The sequence below is a fragment of the Pangasianodon hypophthalmus genome, chromosome 15, assembly GCF_027358585.1.
Source record: "Pangasianodon hypophthalmus isolate fPanHyp1 chromosome 15, fPanHyp1.pri, whole genome shotgun sequence".
NCBI lineage: Eukaryota > Metazoa > Chordata > Actinopteri > Siluriformes > Pangasiidae > Pangasianodon > Pangasianodon hypophthalmus.
Genome location: NC_069724.1, coordinates 2889606 through 2908810, shown reverse-complemented (window position 1 = coordinate 2908810; position 19205 = coordinate 2889606). Strand labels below are relative to the sequence as shown.

Genomic DNA, 19205 nt, shown 5'->3' with positions numbered 1-19205 from the left:
GGTTGACTTTGCATCCAGACCTCAGTTCGCCAGGTAGCGACCCCTGGTATATTACCTTTAACGCTGTTAGTGATACTTTTAACAAACCTGTTGCTTGAAAGCAGCAGTGACAAGAACCAGCTGTAGTCTGACAAGTAACATACACATTCAAATGAATTGTATTTAAATACGTAAACATAAGAGCAGTTGTTTATGGTACAAATTCTCTGTACAGGAATCTGTACATTTAACTGTATAGGAAAAAACAGTAAACATGTTACATTCCTGCTTTGGCTCAATGTCAAAAAAACAAAACTGTTGCTGAAGAGAAGGACTTTCAGCACTCCTCATGCTCTGGACCATTGAGGACATTTTATATTTCTGCACAAGACTTAAAAAAATATCACAAGCTCATTGGCTTTCTATTCCTGGACTCATTACTCTTGACATTTTGCTTCCGGAAAAGTTTCTAACTAAGCTCAAATCCTGAGACAGTTCCAGCAAAAAGCAAACACCCATTTTTGGAGCATAAAGCAGGGATAGCGTGACGCTACCGGATTAAAAATAGACCCGGGATGAGCGAAGCGGCTGGTTTTAAAACGAAACAGCCAGTAGGATCAGATTAGCCAGATGATGCGTTTCAGTCTGAAAGTCATGTAATTTACTGGTTGAGTCTAATGAACTGTTGGAGTCTAATTAAGAAATGCTATTTATTAGTTGGCTGCTTCTGTACTTGCTGGCGCTCAGATGGAAATGACAAGATCGAGAATGGTATCAGAATGGGGTAGCCATTTTTATAATGCTACAGAAAATGTTTGCAGCACTGAAGAGACTGATTCATTCACTTTATTTTTTCTTTACTTTACCAAGACACTAATGGTGTTTTTTAGTTTTATTTTATTTAAAAAAAAAAAAAAAAAAAAGGAAAACACTATACTCTGTAGGGCTTTACCTCCCCAGGACCTGTGTTTAACATTCGTGCATGTATGATTATTCATAAAGCTACATTTCACTTTTTATCAGTCTTTTGGTCAGTGCACCTTTTTGGATCTCAACAGTTAAGTTGAATGCAGTGTGTGTGTGTGTGTGTGTGTGTGTGCTGTTGAGTTTCTGCACTGAAAGGCTTATGGCAGACTCACTGACCAGACAGTCCAATCACACTAATCCTGGATCAAGCTACATTCGCACACATGCTCCTTGTTCTCTCACACTGCAGCAGTTACTTTCATATTCCCTTAATATCCGTGTTTATATATTCATCCACACGCTACCTGAATAATATATAATCACTCATTCTCTTTTTGCAAGGATTCCTTCTTTTTGTACTATTTGCACTCTATTTCCCACCATCATCTTTTTTTTTTTTTTTTTTTTTTTAAAAAAAACACCATGTACAACTACAGTATCAGAGGTATCAGCCGTCCGTGGCAAGAAGTCTAGAGAGCAAATCTGGCCGTGTGCCCTGGGTGGGAGGGGTGGCATACTCTCTTTCACCTGTCAATCACAGTGATTTTAACCAATCATGGGCGCCTGCGAGCTCATGTATGCGAAAGAGGACAGACAGCGCTTTCTTCTGAGGGTGTGTCACAGCATGAGCAGCAGTTTGAAAAGATGCTAAGCATGTTAAGATGCTAAAAGATGCTGTTTGGCAGGTCACCAAAATGGGGAGGGAAAAAAAGCGAGGCAAAAGACTGGTGTGACTGCTAATTAATAATAAGCAGCTCCAACATTGATTTCTTTCTTCTTTTTTTTTTTTTTTACCAATCAAGAAATCACAATAACTTTCTTGTTTTCTACTCACAAGACAAAGGCTCATGAATTCACAGGTCGAAGATCACGTAGATAAAACTGGCGTGAAAGTGAAAGTAGCCAGAAGCAAAAAGTCTTTCACGCCTTGTGTCCTTTCCCCTGATTTGTCTTTTCCGCCAGGGGATTTTTTTTCTTGTTTGCTCAGACTGCTGCTTTTTCAAGTGTATCCCGTACTCAGAATTAATAAACCCTCAGGCCAACCTGTAGATACTGGCGCCTCTGCAATATAGCCAGTCTTTCCTCTTGGTCTCTATCTGTATTATTCATTTGATGTAAACATGGTTGTGTCATAACGCAGTGTTTCGGCGCAAAAGGAGGAAACTGGCTGGAGTCTGGGCTGTCACTTACTCTTTGTGGCAGAGTCACTCATTCTTTGTGGCAGAGGGAAGATGGCCAAGTTAAACAGCTTTCCATAGCATACAGTGTATTTTTTCACAAAAGCATGTGACTGCGATTTAACGCTCTTAAATCAAAATAGGTGTTTCAGAGATTTTTGTACCTGTCCCTTAGTGTTATAAACATGGACACAATACTATATGTAGAAAAAGTGGTTTTGGAGATATTCTCATTTTAATTTTCTAGTTCGTCACTTTTGAGAAAATGATCAAATTTCGTTGATGATTCATCATTCTGCAAATCTTAGTGACTGTCCAATTAAATGCTCTCTAGACCCATATATTTTCCCCTAAGGGATCAATAAAATACATCTATCTATCTATGTATCTATTTATCTATCTACCTGTGTATATGTCCCGCCCCCAGAGGTGGGTCTTGCTCTACAGTAGTAGCTCTTTAGTAGTAAACACCGTTTGTCAGTGTGTTTTTGGAAGTGCGTCTTCCTGCACACTATTCCCTTTTCCAGCCATTGCTTGGTTAATAAAAAAATGGTGGAAGTTTATTCATTTTGACAAGAGAGAAGGTGGTGATTATGTGACAGGCACTTCTCAGAGGTGTTTTATCACATCTCTTGTTAATCACTTCGCTGTTCTCCATATTTAGTTAGTTCACTAAGCTACTGTCAGGTTTGTTTAGATTGGGTGCCTTGCACCTCGAACCCTGTTGACTGTTGTAAGTCAGTGAAGCATTTCAACACGTCACTCTGACTTCCTTTTCAGAAGGAAATACTTCAAATACAGAATCAAATCGCAGCTAAGAAGCCACTTCATGGGGACTTGCTGTAACATGAGCACACTTCCCATCCTAAATTGATTTATGTAAAATCTGTCTGCAGCTAGACATTATGGTTTCGTCCTATTCTTTGTGAAGTCTTGCGGAAGTCTTATACGATGATTAATGTTAGGGAGGATGAATGCTGTAACTGTGGCACTTGTTTGCCTGGATGTTCCCATTTTTTGTGATTTGATCAGCTGACCAAACGTAAATTTGACCCACATCCACTCTTCCCTTTAGCTCTCCTTAGTTCAACTTTTTTATTCATATTTTTTATGACTGTTACAGCATTAAGAAAAGTAAAAGTAACTGACCTAAAGAAGTGCTTTGTAGTCTCTATCAAAAAAAAAAAATAATAAAATGTAGGCCAGAGTCTAAAAATACTTTCACGATAAAATTTTGGAGAGGCTTTAAGTAAAACGAGTTTCTAAAGCAGTAAAAACAAACACGTCATGTTTTTTCTTTCGGATTAGCGCTCCTTTGAGTACTTAAGGAACATAAGAGAGAGGTTATGACATATGGGAGATGACACACCCACCAACACAAAGCTGACACACACCTTACGCTCAGCTGAGACAGTGATGTGGAGCTCTCTTACTGAAGCAGTCAAGCAGGTTTGCTCTGGAAGAGCCTGTTGGCTGAAACAGAATGCTGTAGTTAATCCCTGTGGGCCACGGCCACTCCGCTGAGGATGTTGGGAAGAGGCGGGGCTTCGTTGGGGAAGGAAGAGGAAAAAGAGAATAAACAAAGGAAGCACATCAATAACAATATAAACCCTGTACACAATGTGCCAAAAAGAGCTTTAGTCTAGAGGTGTCTTCATCCTGACCCGATTTTTTTTTTTTTTCAACCAAAGATCTATTTATATGCCTCGAACGTAGAACAAGACAACAATCAACAATCTATTGCTGATTAATTTTTAGGATAGGAAGTACAGAGGAAATGTGAATTAGTAAGTTTTATTTTTGTAAAACCCTTGTAAAACCAAAGTGCAGGAAGAAAACCTACAACTGCAGGAAGGTTAAACAAATAGACATTATAGACAGACATCCAAAAAGATTTAAAAGATCGAAACGCTTACATATATAATACATTTTGAGTGTTGATTTAAAAACTGTAATAGTGGGAGCAGTCCTAATGTCCAGCAGTAACTGCAAAGCCACTGCTGTCCTTAAATGACCAAAAACATCATCAAAAATGAGAATTGTTTTATTTCCATCAACTTTATTATTATTTTTTTTTTTTTTTTCATATAATTAAAAAAGCACTACCTGAGTATACAGTGACAGCAATGTATTCAGTAATAATTGAATACATTAATTAATCTATTCAAATAAATCTAAGTACATTTTGTTTATGAATAACTTTTCCACATTACTTAACATTAATATAACTTGCTATATTGTAGGCTTTAAAAAATATTTTGTGCCTTTTGCATTGCATGAAACCAGGAATATCCACTTTAGACTATGGAATATATGGATTATGTCATTTTCCTATGTTTTTCTTTTCTTTTCTTTTTTTTTTTTATGTTTTGCATGTAGACGCTAAAGCGTAAGGAGAAGGATTATGAGCATGAGATGGAGAAGCTGGCGAGGGAGAAGATTGCCACTCAGCAGAGACTGGCCGAGCTGAAGAATGATTTGAGCCAGTGCATGGACATCATGGAGATCGACCGCATCCTCCGGCAAACGGTCCAACCTGAAGACGACCAGGCTTCCACATCAACAGCATCAGGTACTGCGTCATTACTCATTCAGACGAGCATAATAATGTCTTAGTTCTTTCAGTCTTGGGAAACATATTCGGTCTCATTTATCAGGCTTTTAGTAAGATTGTGTGGAAAAGTTTTTATAGATCAAGCTGAACTACACCTTCCTGCCGGATTTACAAACATTTCGGTAACGCTGATTTTCCTCATCCTCATGTGCATCATGATAAATGCTAATCAGATGTAAATTACTTTATTTAAATTACTACTATTTCATGGCACATCTGATTTGCTTGTAGTGACACGTATACAACTCCATAAAAAAGGAAAGCTCCCAGAGGAAGAGCGAGAGAGTGCATCCTAAGTGCAGCGTGTTCAATATTCCAGTAATGCAGCTCAGCCATTACAGCGCGTCGACATTTCATTTTTTCTAACTGAATAGCTAGTCTTATTTGTCGTAATTTATTATGGATTGCCTTCTTACAAGTGATTAATATGAAATGACTGAGCTTCACAAAATTTCCTTTAAATTTGTGTCCAGTTGAAATTAATATGCAATTTAAATTCGTAAAATCATATATTTGGTTTTATCACCAATTATACGAATTGAACCCGACTGATCGAGGTTCACATTACTTATCTCCTTAAGATACAAAAAATTTTTCCAAACTATATTTTCCTGAATACCATATTTCTTGTGAAAATGCTCCTGTGAATGATTTACGAATAAATCTGCTTTCACCCAGTTTGATAAATGAGGCCTTCTGAGGGAAAATGCTATAGAAATCTCATATCAGGACATGTCTATGGTGGAAAATTATATCAGTAGAAATATTTTAATTCACCATGCCAACTGCCGTAAACTAAAATGTAAAGTGAAAAGTTGAGTGTTTCTTGTTTGTATGATATAGATAAATACTGCACTGTATTAAATGTATTACATAATTACCATAAAGAGAATCTCAATACTCCATTTTGTCTTTCTGCAGAAGGCGAAGACAACTTCGAACAGGACGCAGAAGATGGAGCCCCGTCCTCATCCCGCTCCTCGGCCCTGAGATGTCAGCCGGCACTGCCTGAGCCACGCGGCCCCATTCTTCCTCCTCCTCCGTCTATCCTCCCCTCCCACATTGCCTTCCAGCACAAACCGTCCACCCCTCCCCAGCCCCAGAACACAGCCATCGCTCCTCAACCCAGTGTCATCGCGCACGCCTCTGTCTCTCACGCCTCCGTCATCCAGGCGGTCAATCACGTGCTACCGGCTGCTTCCAAATCCATTGGCCACATAACCGTGCATCCAGTGGCCCTTTACCCACAGCCAGTGGCTGTCTCGCAGCCGCCAGTGCTGGGCCACATTACACAGACGCTGGCTCAGCAGCCCCAGAGCCACAGTCATGTTAACGGTGCAGCAGTGGGTCAGCAGGGCACCGTGGTGGGAAAGCCCACGGCTGTAGTGGCCCATCATCACGCAGGTCTCGTGGGGCAGGCCGTGCTTAACCCAGTGACTATGGTGACCGTACCGCCTTTTCCTGTCAGCACACTTAAGCTAGCATGAGACATGCAGGTTTGTGTGTGTGTGTGTGTGTGTGTGTGTGTGTGTGTGTGTGTGTGTGAGATCTGTGGCATGTGAAGAACATCTGGATGATCAGAAGAGCACAGGACTTTGTTACTGATTTTGCATTGTGAGCATGCCTCATGGCATGCCTAAACATGGAAATGACTCTGGTCGCGTAGACTGAATGAGAAACGTGATGCACTTGCAGACCTTAGAGTCATGAAACGATGGGTGTTGGTTATTCGCAGCGAGTGACGGAGGTGCTAGAAACGAAGAACCCGTTTCACTCCCTCTCCAGTCCTGCTCCTCTGATTAGCTAATGTACTTAAATGTCTCAGGCATCACTTTCTCACCCAGTCACCAAAAAAAGGTAGAAATGTAAAGAAAAAAAAATTATGAACACAAAAATCAGAGATGATCACAGTCAATGAGAATGCATGATTTTTTGCATTATTACCAGAACATATTATTCATTACTGGGCTGACATTTGATAATACCTAAATCTAGAAGTGCCTAACCCATGGTCTAAGTCTAATGGCGCCCTCTGCTGCTTAAACATGGTCCTGCTGAGCTTTTTCAGAAGGACGACTCGACTTATCAACATGTCCTTTTAGCAATGTCAACCGCAGGCAGCGATAATGGGCGTGATTGCTGTCCTTCAAACACGGACTGTGAAATGAAAAGACGACAGAACATTCAGCAACCAGGAAAGCACTGAAACATTCAAAACATAATCAAGCAGTTAGCCTATAACCGCATTTCTTCCATTATAATTGTGTTGCCAATATTTTTTCACGATGCGATATACCACTAAATTTCTGAAGTCTTCTACTGGACATGCGATTCACTTCCGCAGAGAAGCAATCTCACGTTGCTCCTCTAGTTATACCTGTTGTATGAATGTCAATATACTGTATGTGAGAGCTTGTCCTTGGATTTCTTTTTTAGAAAAGCCGCCTGATGCATGGTCATGTTTTGTGTGCGCGTGTGTGTATGTGTGTATGAGCTTACTTTAAGGAGGTGGTATTCATTGTATGAACATTTCGTCAACTTTTTTACATTTTACTCTTTTAATTTATCTGCCACTTCAGCTTTACATCGATGATACCTATACACGATGCTATCTTCCCAACATCCATGTACCATGTAACACTCATGTGACCAAGGACACTCATGTCCTTGTGTTGTTTCCTTATGGTACTTTCCTTTTTTTAAAAAATATTATTATTTGCAGTTATCCTACAAAAAAATGTTTATTTTACTACAGAATGAAAAACTCTGCTAAAGCGGATTTGATGCTCTGATGTACTGTGTCTCATTGCTACGTACTATCAACTTTAACCAGAACACTGTGATACCCTGCTCTTAATTTACAATCCCCACCTCCTTCAAAAGAAAAAAAAAAAAAAAAAAAGCAAGTCTGGGGCTTTGATTTACACGCCTAGGTGAGAAAGTCATGTGCTTATGTCCACTTTAGATGTGAAAATTTTTCCCTGAATCTGATGACAGGAAGAGTGAACGATACATGCTGTGCTTTATATTCAGTAAAAGAAATCGCTTACACTTTTGTAAAAATTTAGTAGTATTTTCATTTTTTAAAATATTGTCTATGTATGTGTATATATAAATGTGATGGATATGCACGCATTCACATATACGTGTATGTATTTGAGGATTACACTGTTGCCTGGTTTTGCATGTAGATTGCAAATTTTTGTTTTGTTTAACGTTGATCCCCTCCTTTTTTTTTTTTTTTGGGACCATGTCTAATACTGTATGATGTGGTGGGGACCATTAGACCTCATTCTAACATTGATATTATATATACATATATAAAAATCTGCATTTTTCCCTATGGAGAAAGTTTAAGTTATATATCGCCTGTACATTTTGGGCTGCATTAAAATCTAATTGTCCACCATGAAATAAAACAGTAATAATGTTGAAATATGCTAGAGTAATTAAAAAAAACATAATGACTATTCATAATAAATCTTACATTTACAAAATTATTTGTGCTGTATTCTTTTTTTTATTATTTTTGTCATTGGATAAAATTTATACAGACGGTACTTGATATGTAAGTAAGCAAACTACACTGCAGAGCAAATACTTTGCATGCTAATTGTCCAGGTTCTCCTTTTTTAAATTTTTATTTATTTATTTATTTACTTATTTTTACAAATTAATAACTGGATGTGTCATATTCTGTTTCAGTTTCCATGCTGCATCTGCTCTTGGATCCTTTGCAGCATCTCTTGCATTCTTTGTAGCTGCACATAAAACACACACAAACCAAATCAGATAGTAAATTACTCCATCTAAACCATACCTACAGTATTGCTACTTATATACGCTATCTGGCCAAAAGTTTGTGGACACCTGACCATCACACCCATATGTGGACCTTCACCACACAAAGCGAGCTCCATGAAGACATGGTGTGTGAAGGTTGGAGTGGAAGAACTCAAGTGTCCTGCACAGAGCCCTGACCTCAACCCCACTGAACACCTTTGGGATGAACTGGAACACCGACTGAACCCCAGACCTCCTCGACATCCCAACATCAGCGCCTGACCTCACTAATGCTCTTGTAGCTGAATGAACACAAATCCCCACAGCCACGCTCCAAAATCTAGTGCAAAGCCTTCCCAGAAGAGTGGAGCTTATTATAACAGCAAAAGGGGAATAAATCTGGAATGGGATGTTCAGGTGTCCACAAACTTTTGGCTATATAGTGTAATATATACATTTGCAGTTAAAAAAAAGACAAGAGGAAAGATGGCAACATCTGGTTGGTCCAGCTGTATTATACTTTTTAAGGACTGTCAGTGAGAAGCGCTCCAGGCCTATAGGTTTTTGGTTGGAGATAAATTTTTAATACAATGGATATAAAACGTCTACACACCCCCTGTTAAAATGGCAGGTTTTTGTGATGTAAAAAAAAATGAAACCAAGATAAATCATGTCACGTTCCACCCTCACTACAATGTATAAAAATTAAGTGAAAAACAATCAGAAACATTTTAGGGAAAAATAGGAAAAATAAAAAAGTTACAATAACCTGGTTGCATAAGTGTGCACACCCTTTTATAATTGGGGATGAGGCTGTGTTCACATCACATTCAACCTCATGTTCAAAAGTAATTATCACACAGCTGTCATCAGTGAAATTATTCTGATTAACCCCAAATGAAGACCAGCTGTTTCTGTAGGATTTTACTCACATCTGGGTTTCATCCAACTGCTGAAGCCATGGTCTGGAAAGAGCTCACTGTCGAGGAGGAGAGGGGTACAAAAAAATTCCAAAACATTAGATATACCATGGAACACCATGAAGGCCATCATCACCATCAGTGGAGAAAATAGAGCACCACAGTGACATTACCAAAAACAGGACGTCCCTCCAACATTTACAAAAGGACAAGATAAAAACTTACCAGGGAGGCTGCCAAGAGACTAACGACAATATTAATGAAGCTGCAGGAATATCTGACAAGTACTGACAAGTACTGTTTACTCTCTGCATGTGACGACAATCTCTCGTATTCTTCACATGTCTGAGCTATGGGGCCAGGCGGCTAGTCGGAAGCCCTTTCACACAAAAAAATCCAAGCTCAACTAAATCACCCCAAACCGTGTAGCAAAATGTGTTAGGGTCTGATGTGTTATGAGACCAGTTCCAAAAAGTGTAATAATTCTATAATACTAAAAGGTATGTTTGGTGCAAAAAAAAGCACATCAACAAAAGAACACCATGCCCACGGTGAAGCATGGTGGTGGCAGCATCATGCTTTAGTGCTGCTTTTCTTCAGCCAGAACTGGGGCTTTTATCGAGGTGGAGGGAATCATGAATAGCTACAAATACCAGTCGATTTTAGTGCAAAATCCTCAGGTGTCTGCTAGTAAGCTGAAGATGAATAGGAATTTCACCTTTCAGCACGACAATGACCCAAAGCATACATCTAAATCAACAAAGGAATGGCTTAACCAAAAGAAGATCAGTGTTTTTGAATGACCTAGCCAAAGCCCAGACCTGAATCCAACTAAAAATCTGTGGGGTGACCTGAAGCGGCTGTGCACAGGCGATGCCCTTACAGTTTGACGTATCTAGAATGTTTTTGCAACAAAGACTGAGAAAATATTGCCAAGTCAAGATGTGCCATGCTGATAGACTCTTAGCCAAAAATGACTGAGTGGTGTAATAAATCAGAAAATGTTTTTGATTGTTTTTTCATTTAATTTTTAGCCGTTGTAATTTCACATTGAGGGTGGGAAAAGTTCTGACATGATTTATCTTGGTTTCATTTTTTTACATCACAAAAACCTGCCATTTTAACAGGGGTGTGTAGACTTTTTATATCCATCATAAAACCCACTAGGGGTGTAAACCTCAGGCTTCCACGCAATACGAGACGATTTGAATTCTCAAGGCAATGATTCGAAATTTGAAAACTTTGAATCCAATGTCATGCAATACAATTAGATTTAGTAGCCTCCAATCGATATGTGACCAACTCTGCTCAGAACCTGCCTGCCGTTAATTCATCATGATTATGACACTGAGAAGGACTATTTTAAGTATCAGAGTTATACGCAAATCATCCAAGTGCTAGTCTATTAAAGTATTTACATAATTTATTTCAAAATATTATGAATAATTGAATAATTTCAAAATGTGAATTCTTTTTACACATCAGCTATCTGTCCTTTTTTGATTATAATTTCTCTCGTATTTAGCTTTTTTTTGCTGAAATTTATAATCACTTATAATCCACAATCGATTTATGATTATTGCCGCGATTCATTCCAAACCTTTTCAGTCGTTGCAACGTTCCAAATCGTCCGATTGTTACACCCCTAATGCTCACCACACTTAACGAATGCAAACAGTTGAACAGCTTTCTTACCTCCTCATCCTTCTCCCAAATGAGCTGCTCTGTTTCATCGTCCAAAGGCACCAGAGGTAAGTCTGTATTGCTCTCTCTCAGATAGTTACACAGACTGCCATGAGTAGAGAAAGAAATAAGCTACAACAAAAAGTCCTGTATAGTCTTAACCTTGTTCTCAACCTATAGTGTAACTGAACCCAAAACCAAACTGACTGCTTTACATCTCAATCAAACACACGATAATACACACAATGAATGTGTTTATTCACATTTGTGGTACTAGAGACATCTGTGTTTCTTTCTAGAGACCTTCTTATGCCCTTGGATTCTAGATAACACATTACTGCTGTCAAACACAACCATGGCTGTAGATTTAACCCTTAATGGACAATAATTGGGATGTGAGCAAAACGAAGACTGGAATTTAAAAGAGATGTATTTAATTTTTTTTTTAGCTTTTACCATAAGAAGATAGAAAACAAGTCATTGGGGCACTATGGAAATCTAAAATTTACATTTCACTTAACGGAAATAAATCTTGAAAAGTACAGGCATGAATTCATCGCTTAAAAACCATGTCCATTATTAGAATGAACGTGTTTGTAGCTAACATTTATTCCTACAAAGGCTTACTTAAGGGATGAAGTATTTAGGTAGAGCTAGTTTCATGAGCTAGTGAGTTTGGTACTATCTCACTGTAATTATCTGTTAACTGTTTTACTAACACTGCAAATATACCAACTATGTTTACTTGCCACTGTTTCAAACAAAACTAATCATTTTTAAAGATGTTAATGCAATAAATCATCTTTAATCCAGTGATTACCTTACCTTGCTCTAAAAGGCTCAATGGGTCACTGTGTTTAAAAGTTTGTTTTCCTGGTGGAAAGCGGTGTATGGAAATGAGTACACATGGAAGGGTAACTAGCCAATCACATTGCGACCTTCAACCTTCACCTACCATCATACTGCCTTCCAAAATAAAGTTTCCAAGCACCAGACATCCTTGTGGACCCTTGTGTCAGGAAGGTAGATCTTTAGCATATGAGTTAGTGACCTGTTGTGTATTGTGTGCAGACCTGCGTTTTCTCTCTCTGACCACCATGCGTGTCATGTTCCGGATGCACTCAGAGCGGTAGTTCTCATAATGGGTTTCCTGCGTCACGTCCTTCAGGTCTTGCATGTGGGTACGAACCAGCATGTTCCTAAGCTTCAGGAAGTCCGAGTGGGTGGGGTTTTCCACTAAAAAAAAAAAGTCACAAATCATCAGCAATATAATGTAGTGCAGTTTGTATGGGACCGTTAGGCAATAAAATGAGTAAGTGATTGAATATTTGATGATTCAGCAGCTTTTAAAGGTAGTAGGGCAAAACTATGGTGATTTCCTGTTATTTTCATTCTCTGAATTGTCCTGCTCATGCTGAGAAATATTCTGTTGAAGAGTATGTGTTAGAGTCACAATTATTATCTCATCACACAATCACAATTATTCCAACTGAATATTAATATTTAATGTGACTGCAATCATTTTTGTTTGATTCCACACTCATCTGTTTTTTTTAAATACTGTATGTAGCCAACATATACACAGCGTAGATTCTTCATTAGTTTCTACATTAAAACTGTTGTGCCATGTTCAAACAATGCATTCAATGCATAACTATTTTCAGTCATGTTTTGGCATGTAACAGTAATACTGAGTGCTTTCACTAAAAACTGTCCTAGATGACCAGATTTAGTACGTTAAGTTTAAAATAAAGCACAGTGGGGTGCGCTGTTATAGGAAAGTAATCAACAATGGGGTGGTGTGATTCCTGTTACCACCCTGAAGTTAAATATTTTCCATAAAAAGCATTTCCCATATTTTTTTGTTACTTTTATACCTGAAATTTGCCAACAATTTTTTTTTAGTAGTTAAAGAACAACATATCATACTTCTTATTCATTTATAGTCATGTTTAATGTTGTGGGATATCCGTAAAACACGTTAGTTCCTGTTATCACTTAGTAAACAATGGTTCCCTCACCAGCCTCTCTTTTTCTCTTTCTCTTTCTTTCTTGACGTTAATAATGCAGCTTGTTACAGAGAAACTGCAATTTCTCTGTCCTTTACCTCAGATTGCTGGAAAGCACCGACACTGGAGACTCTTCCCAAAAATGCAAAGCAAACTTCTTCTCACAAAAAGCGTCACTATCAAACATTACGCACGCTTTTTAATCTTGTTATGTGGAGTATCCAACATACAAGCCCTTGGGTATGTTGATACTATAGAAACAATGTCATATGGGAAGCCAGAAATATAGAAATTTAATAAAAAACTTCTGTCCAATTAGAATCAAGGATTCAGCAGCACTGTGGTGTGTTTATTGCTATAGTACATTATTTATTGTGCTGTAACATATTTGTCCAATTACTTATTTTATATAATATAAGCTACTGTTTATGTCAAGTCTTCCATTCGCAATGTTTTTAGTCTAAAAGACAGACTGAAATTTACTTCTATTCAGTACTAACAAATAGCTGTTTGGTATTGTATTCATAAACAACTATTATCAATCGCAAATAATGTGTCAGACAAACTTCCATGCTTGTGACAGGCCTAGTCAGTCACACAATCTATAAGGAACAAAAAAAAGTGAAAAGTACATGGCTAAAAAATACCTTCTACCACACCCCAAGGATACGCGCGGCCTCGGACTCTCCTGCCTTTGATTTCGACAAGAATGTTACTGCCGACCACAGCAAAGGGAATACTATCCTTCAGAGAAGAGAGCACACAATAGACAAATCAGACCGCAAATTAACAGCAAACAACTGAAGACAAAGAATACAAAGAATTACAGTACATTTTACAATTATAATGGTGGCCTTGAGTTCACTTAATATCCAACATTTTTGGTGCTTGACATTTAAAAAATTAAATGTACTAATCATTTGCTCACTTTCAGATCTTGATCTTGGATTTTAACTTCATCATCCTCATCTGAGTCACACTCAGGGAACTGGTAGATGTTGATGCCAAACCTCTCAATCTCCTCTCGTATCTGGATAGGAAAGGGCACTTAAAGCCACTCTGTCATAAAAACCATACACTGTTGTGACATGAACACAAGATGGTTACATACGCACCTTTTTTTTCTTCTGTGAAACTTCCAGTGGTGTGAGGCAGTCTGCTTTGCCCAGCAAAGGCACTATATTAACCTTCTCATGTAGCGCCTTCATAAACTCCACGTCAACCGGCCTGAGGCTGGAGACACAGTTATGATAAATAGATAATATGATGAATTTAATAATGAAGTAATAAATTCTTATACAATAAATTTTGCTTTGTTTTTGTTTTTTTACCCATGACCATATGGTGAGATGAAATAGAGGCAGCAGTGCACTCGGTTGTCCTGAATGTTCCTGCGGTTCAACCCACTCTCGTCCCTGAAATACTGCTCAAACTGAAGGTCGACAAAATCCACTACTGGCTTCCAGCTATCAAGAGTATAAAAACACATGTTTTAAAGAAAAAAACAAAAACAAACAAAAAAAAAACAGCTATGGCCTGCTTTAGACTATATGGCCAAAAGTTTGTGGACGCCTGACCATTACTTGCTTTCTAAGCATCCCATTCTACAGTTATAATAAGCTCCACTCTTCTGGGAAGGCTTTCCACTAGATTTTGGAGCGTGGCTGTGGGGATTTGTGTTCATTCAGCTACAAGAGCATTAGTGAGATCAGACACTGATATTGGGTGAGGAGGTCTGGGGTGCAGTCGGTGTTCCAGTTCATCCCAAAGGTGTTCAGTGGGGTTGAGGTCAGGGCTCTGTGCAGGACACTCCAGTTCTTCCACTCCAATCTTCACACACCATGTCTTCATGGAGCTTGCTTTGTGCACAGGGGCACTGTCATGCTGGAACAGGTTTGGGCCTCTTAGTTCCAGTGAAGGGGAATTGTAATGTTACAGCATACTAAGGTATCCTATACAATTGTGTGTGTCCAACTTTGTGGCAACAGTTTGGGGAAGAACTGCATATGGATGTGACGGTCAGGTGTCCACAAACTTATGAACTTATATTGTATCATGACCTATCGGTGTTGTTGACAGCATCTCCAAAGCCTGGCGTGTCCACAATGGTGAGCTTGAGTTTCACGCCTTTCTCCTCAATGCCAATGGTATGTTTGGTGATTTCCACTGTTTTGGTGATCCTTTCTGTGTGCAGGGAAAACAAAGTGGCAAATACACAATATTTCTTAATTCGGATTGTGCTGCTCCTCCATTTTAAAGGTTTATTACACAGAGAACAAACATGTATCAGTATACAAGTGGTAGAATAGAGGGAGATTGTGTCTTCCTCTTCAAAAGACTTGTTTTTGTATTCTCTAGAATGGAATACAGTACCAGTACACACACAAGAGATTACCGACTTATTTTACAGGTCAGTTGAAATTATGGCTCACTGATAATCAGATGAGATATCGTACTGATCATGCGGTTGTTTATCTTTTCCCCGGCTCGTTTCATCTCCTTATCTTGCTGTACTAACTGCATGCTTTTTATTTCATAATATTTTAAAAGTTAAATGAACTGTGTTGCTTCATGAATGCCTTGCTTGTGCTCCCAATTGTGTGTGTATTTCTACTGTAAAGCATGACAGGACACGCTGTTACAACAGGGTGGTGTGATGAATTTGATTATTTTCCAATAACAGCCAATCCCAAAGTGTTTTGTTCCTCTTATACCACAGCAATTTGCCAGAGCTAACAACTTTGCCGTTCTTGTTCAGTAAATAAAGTCACGTCATACTTTTTATCTGTTTACAGATACATTTAATCTGCAAAACAATGTAGTTCATGTTACGTTAAAACAGCTATAAACAGTCGTTCCCTCACCAGCCTCTCTTTTTCTCTCTCTCTTGGAGTTAATAAGACAGAAACTGCTTTAACTCTGACAATTATAAAAGCGCTGACACTGGAGATTTCTTCCAAAGATGTGAAATAAATGTATTCTTACAGAAAACTTCACCATATCAGTGATTGCACAAGTTTTTAAATCCATTATGTGAAGTGTCTGCCATTTAAGTCCCTGTGAATGAGCTGTTACACTGGAAACAATAACATATTAGTACGAGTGCATTAATAGATAAAATATTCTCAGAGCTGTACTGTTATAGAAGATTAATCAACACCCTCTGAGCACTATGGTATAAGCTGTTTTATCTTATGCATTTTTTTGTCACTGTACTCTGCTGCATGTATTTGTATTATTGTGTGTGTGCTGTATTGTCTTATGTCAGTGTTAATTTGTACTTTTAAGTGCCAGCTATTTTAGGGTGTGTTATACCATCTGACCAGAGACAACAGATAAAAATGATCTCTTGGGATAACGCTGGTTCATTTACTGTTTACTGATGATATTGTTTATTGAAGCATTAATACATTAAAATGTATCTCATGTATCTCTTATACATCTTACATACTCCAAAATATTTTATTTGTTGAAATAATAAATATAATATCTAACAGATATAAGAGATATATGAGTATGAGTCACAAAACTGTGTACTGCTTGCATTTTGCTCAGTAGTTTCACATATGAAACCTTTCTGACTTACCTTCTGCATTCAGCAGTGTCCTGCCCTTATAGAGATCTGTTAGGAACAGGCTGTTGACCAACGTGGACTTTCCTAAACCAGACTCCCCTAGAGAGGTTTTGTAAAACAATTACAAAGAAGTATGTGTTAATAAAATAACATTTTAACTGCGACCTTTCTTCTCACTTAATGTTAACTTTGAGATGCTGTGAACTCACCAGCTACCATCAGCGTAAAGGCAAAGCCTTTTTTCACAGATTTCCTGTGTACTTGGTTGGGAAGTGTTGCAAATCCCACATATTCCTTATCTTGGTCCTTAAAACAATTACATAGACTAATTACTGACTAACAGACATATTACAAGGGTGACGCAGACCTTGACATAGACCATGTTTGAATTTTTGTGCTCATCACATAAAACACAAGACATCTCAGACTCCCTCTTGAAGATTTCAAACCTTACCTCAGGGGAATCATATGGATCTTGTCTACTCCATGGGCTCTTAGATCGGGAGGGACTAAGCGGAGGCTCTAGAGAGCTGGTGGAACTGAAGTGACAGCGGTGCAGCAGGTCTGGTTCTGAGCCCTGCAGGTTCTTTCCCACTCGACGCATAAAAGTGCCAGGAGTGTGAGGACGGGTTCTGCCATCCGGGTCCCTGTCCATCACATGTGTCTCTCGGCTAGGAAATGTGTGTCCTGCTCTGGGGGGCAGATCTCTCATGGTATACACCAGCTCTGCATCCTCTGGACCCTCTATAGATAAACTGGACAACTGATCAACGCACACAGAAAGTTTACTGAGATTAAGGACATTCATATTTTTGAGTGTGTATTTCTATTTTGCAGTCCACTTTCCACTAAGAAAAATAATTCTAATAACAGTTATAATTTTCTCTTAACAATATCTTGCAAAATTATTCACACCCCTAAATAATACTTCAAATAAATGCATTCATGTGGTCTGAAAGATTATAAACTTCTGTATAGAGAAGGATCCAAGATCCCCCACCCATGTCTTCAACCTCATTAGAAATTACAGTATTGCTTTGTTATTGCTTCTAAAACACACTTAAACAATTTTTTTGATTGAGTGATCCTTATGATAGTGTGAGTTTATGACACTGTTCAAATACAGTAAGGGGAAAGTCGTATTCAGACACTTTTGTTTTTGTTATTTAACGTAAGCCCGCAGTGACTGGAAAAGAGTTGCAGGATGACCTGAAAGCAGCAGGAACAACAGTTACACAGTGAACAATAAGCAATGAACAGCACCGCAATCATCTCCGTTTCTACACCCAAATCTCCTCTTCTAAAAAAAAGCAGCACAGAGATGCATGTCTAAAATTTGCACATGAACATTCAGACAAATCAGAACTTTGCTGGAACAATTTACTCTTGTCAGACGAAACAAAAACAGAACTCTTTGGCAATAGTTGAAAGAAAATTGTGTATATGATCCCATGTTTTTTTTAAACACATATTTGTTTATGCTTATGAATACTATTGTCTGTTCATACTTATAATTACAAAGTCAAAAGACATTATGCGTGTAAATTTGAAGTGGATAAATGCACTAGAGGTACATTAAATAACAAAACTAAAAGTAGATTCCCCTCATAGGCTGCTCTTCAAAATCCTGTTTGCTCTGAAAATGCAGCATGTTACTACTCTTAGCTCTTAGTCCTGTAAGCAGCGCGTATTCATTCTGTCACTTCTGATTAGTGAGCAGTCGCTGTAGCAGGATTAAATCCTCACACTAATTCCCTGAGCTGCATTAAGACATTGGAGACAGGTTTCAGGAGGCAGGCTCTTTTTATTTGCTCACATCTAGGGCAAAACATATTAAGATTTCTTTTTTAAACTTAATTCACTGCTTCCATACCTCAGGTTCTAGTCCGAGTGCATGTGTAAGCATGGAAAAAAAGGGGGACAACATAACCATTCAAGCACGAAAGCACTGTAATCCTAAAGACTATGTAAGTCCAAGTAGCGTGCACCACCTAGACTGACTTACTGTTTTTATATACTGTATATTTACTACATTTTAAATTTTTGACAGCTAGAATTGTGTTCAAATGATTGTTTGATAATTAAATATCGATTACAGTAGGCAAATGTGTAGAATCTTTCATGAATGAACGTTAGTGTTTAAAAAGAATAAAGATGAATAAGACTGAACACAATAAATAAATTATTATTTCTCACCACGTTGTTTGAACATTGCTCTGATGATGCGATCAGTGCTTGGTCTTGGATAATCCATCTGTCCTGAAAACCTAATGGAGCCCAAATGCGTTGCCGTCTTCTTTGTGCTTGTCGATGCCTCTGTCTTCCTTAGTGTGCTTGTTCTCCGTGGGATTAAATGACCTTCTGAGATTTTCTGTACAGTTTTCTCATCTTATACACTGCATGCCCTGTCATGTTTTATTTCCTAAATAATTTTTTTCAATTTAACCTTTTTTTTCACAATATTACTATTACTTAAGATTTGACATCTTTTTGCTACAT

The 19205-nt window shown here is 38.2% G+C and overlaps 2 protein-coding genes across 8 annotated transcripts in view; one reads left to right on the top strand and one right to left on the bottom strand.

The window, feature by feature from the left end:
• The window catches only part of mntb (MAX network transcriptional repressor b), a 19960-nt gene extending 11771 nt beyond the window's left edge, over positions 1–8189 (top strand). For both annotated transcript variants that reach the window (XM_026938510.3, XM_026938509.3), the window contains 2 exons: positions 4503–4695; positions 5659–8189. In XM_026938510.3, the coding sequence (XP_026794311.3) occupies positions 4503–4695; positions 5659–6224 (759 nt within the window). In that variant the 3' untranslated portion in view covers positions 6225–8189. The remainder of the gene's footprint in view (positions 1–4502; positions 4696–5658) is intronic.
• Positions 8190–19205, bottom strand: LOC113541512 (septin-5). 6 transcript variants are annotated; one of them, XR_008303884.1, is made up of 12 exons: positions 17161–19205; positions 16916–17012; positions 16719–16805; positions 15193–15316; positions 14464–14598; positions 14248–14365; positions 14061–14162; positions 13780–13876; positions 11949–12359; positions 11136–11229; positions 9453–9499; positions 8190–8498 (listed from the first exon to the last, which is right to left on the bottom strand). XR_008303884.1 is itself a non-coding variant. In XM_053240195.1 (12 exons), exons 1-11 carry the CDS (start codon positions 17512–17514, stop codon positions 9497–9499), a joined length of 1374 nt encoding a protein of 457 aa, XP_053096170.1. In that variant the 5' UTR covers positions 17515–19205; the 3' UTR covers positions 8190–8498; positions 9453–9496. The 6 variants fall into 6 exon arrangements, 3 of the variants coding, with proteins under 3 accessions (XP_053096170.1, XP_026794313.2, XP_053096169.1); XM_053240195.1 differs by having other exon boundaries at positions 12197–12359; XM_026938512.3 differs by lacking the exon at positions 9453–9499 and having other exon boundaries at positions 12197–12359; positions 17161–17469; positions 18903–19205.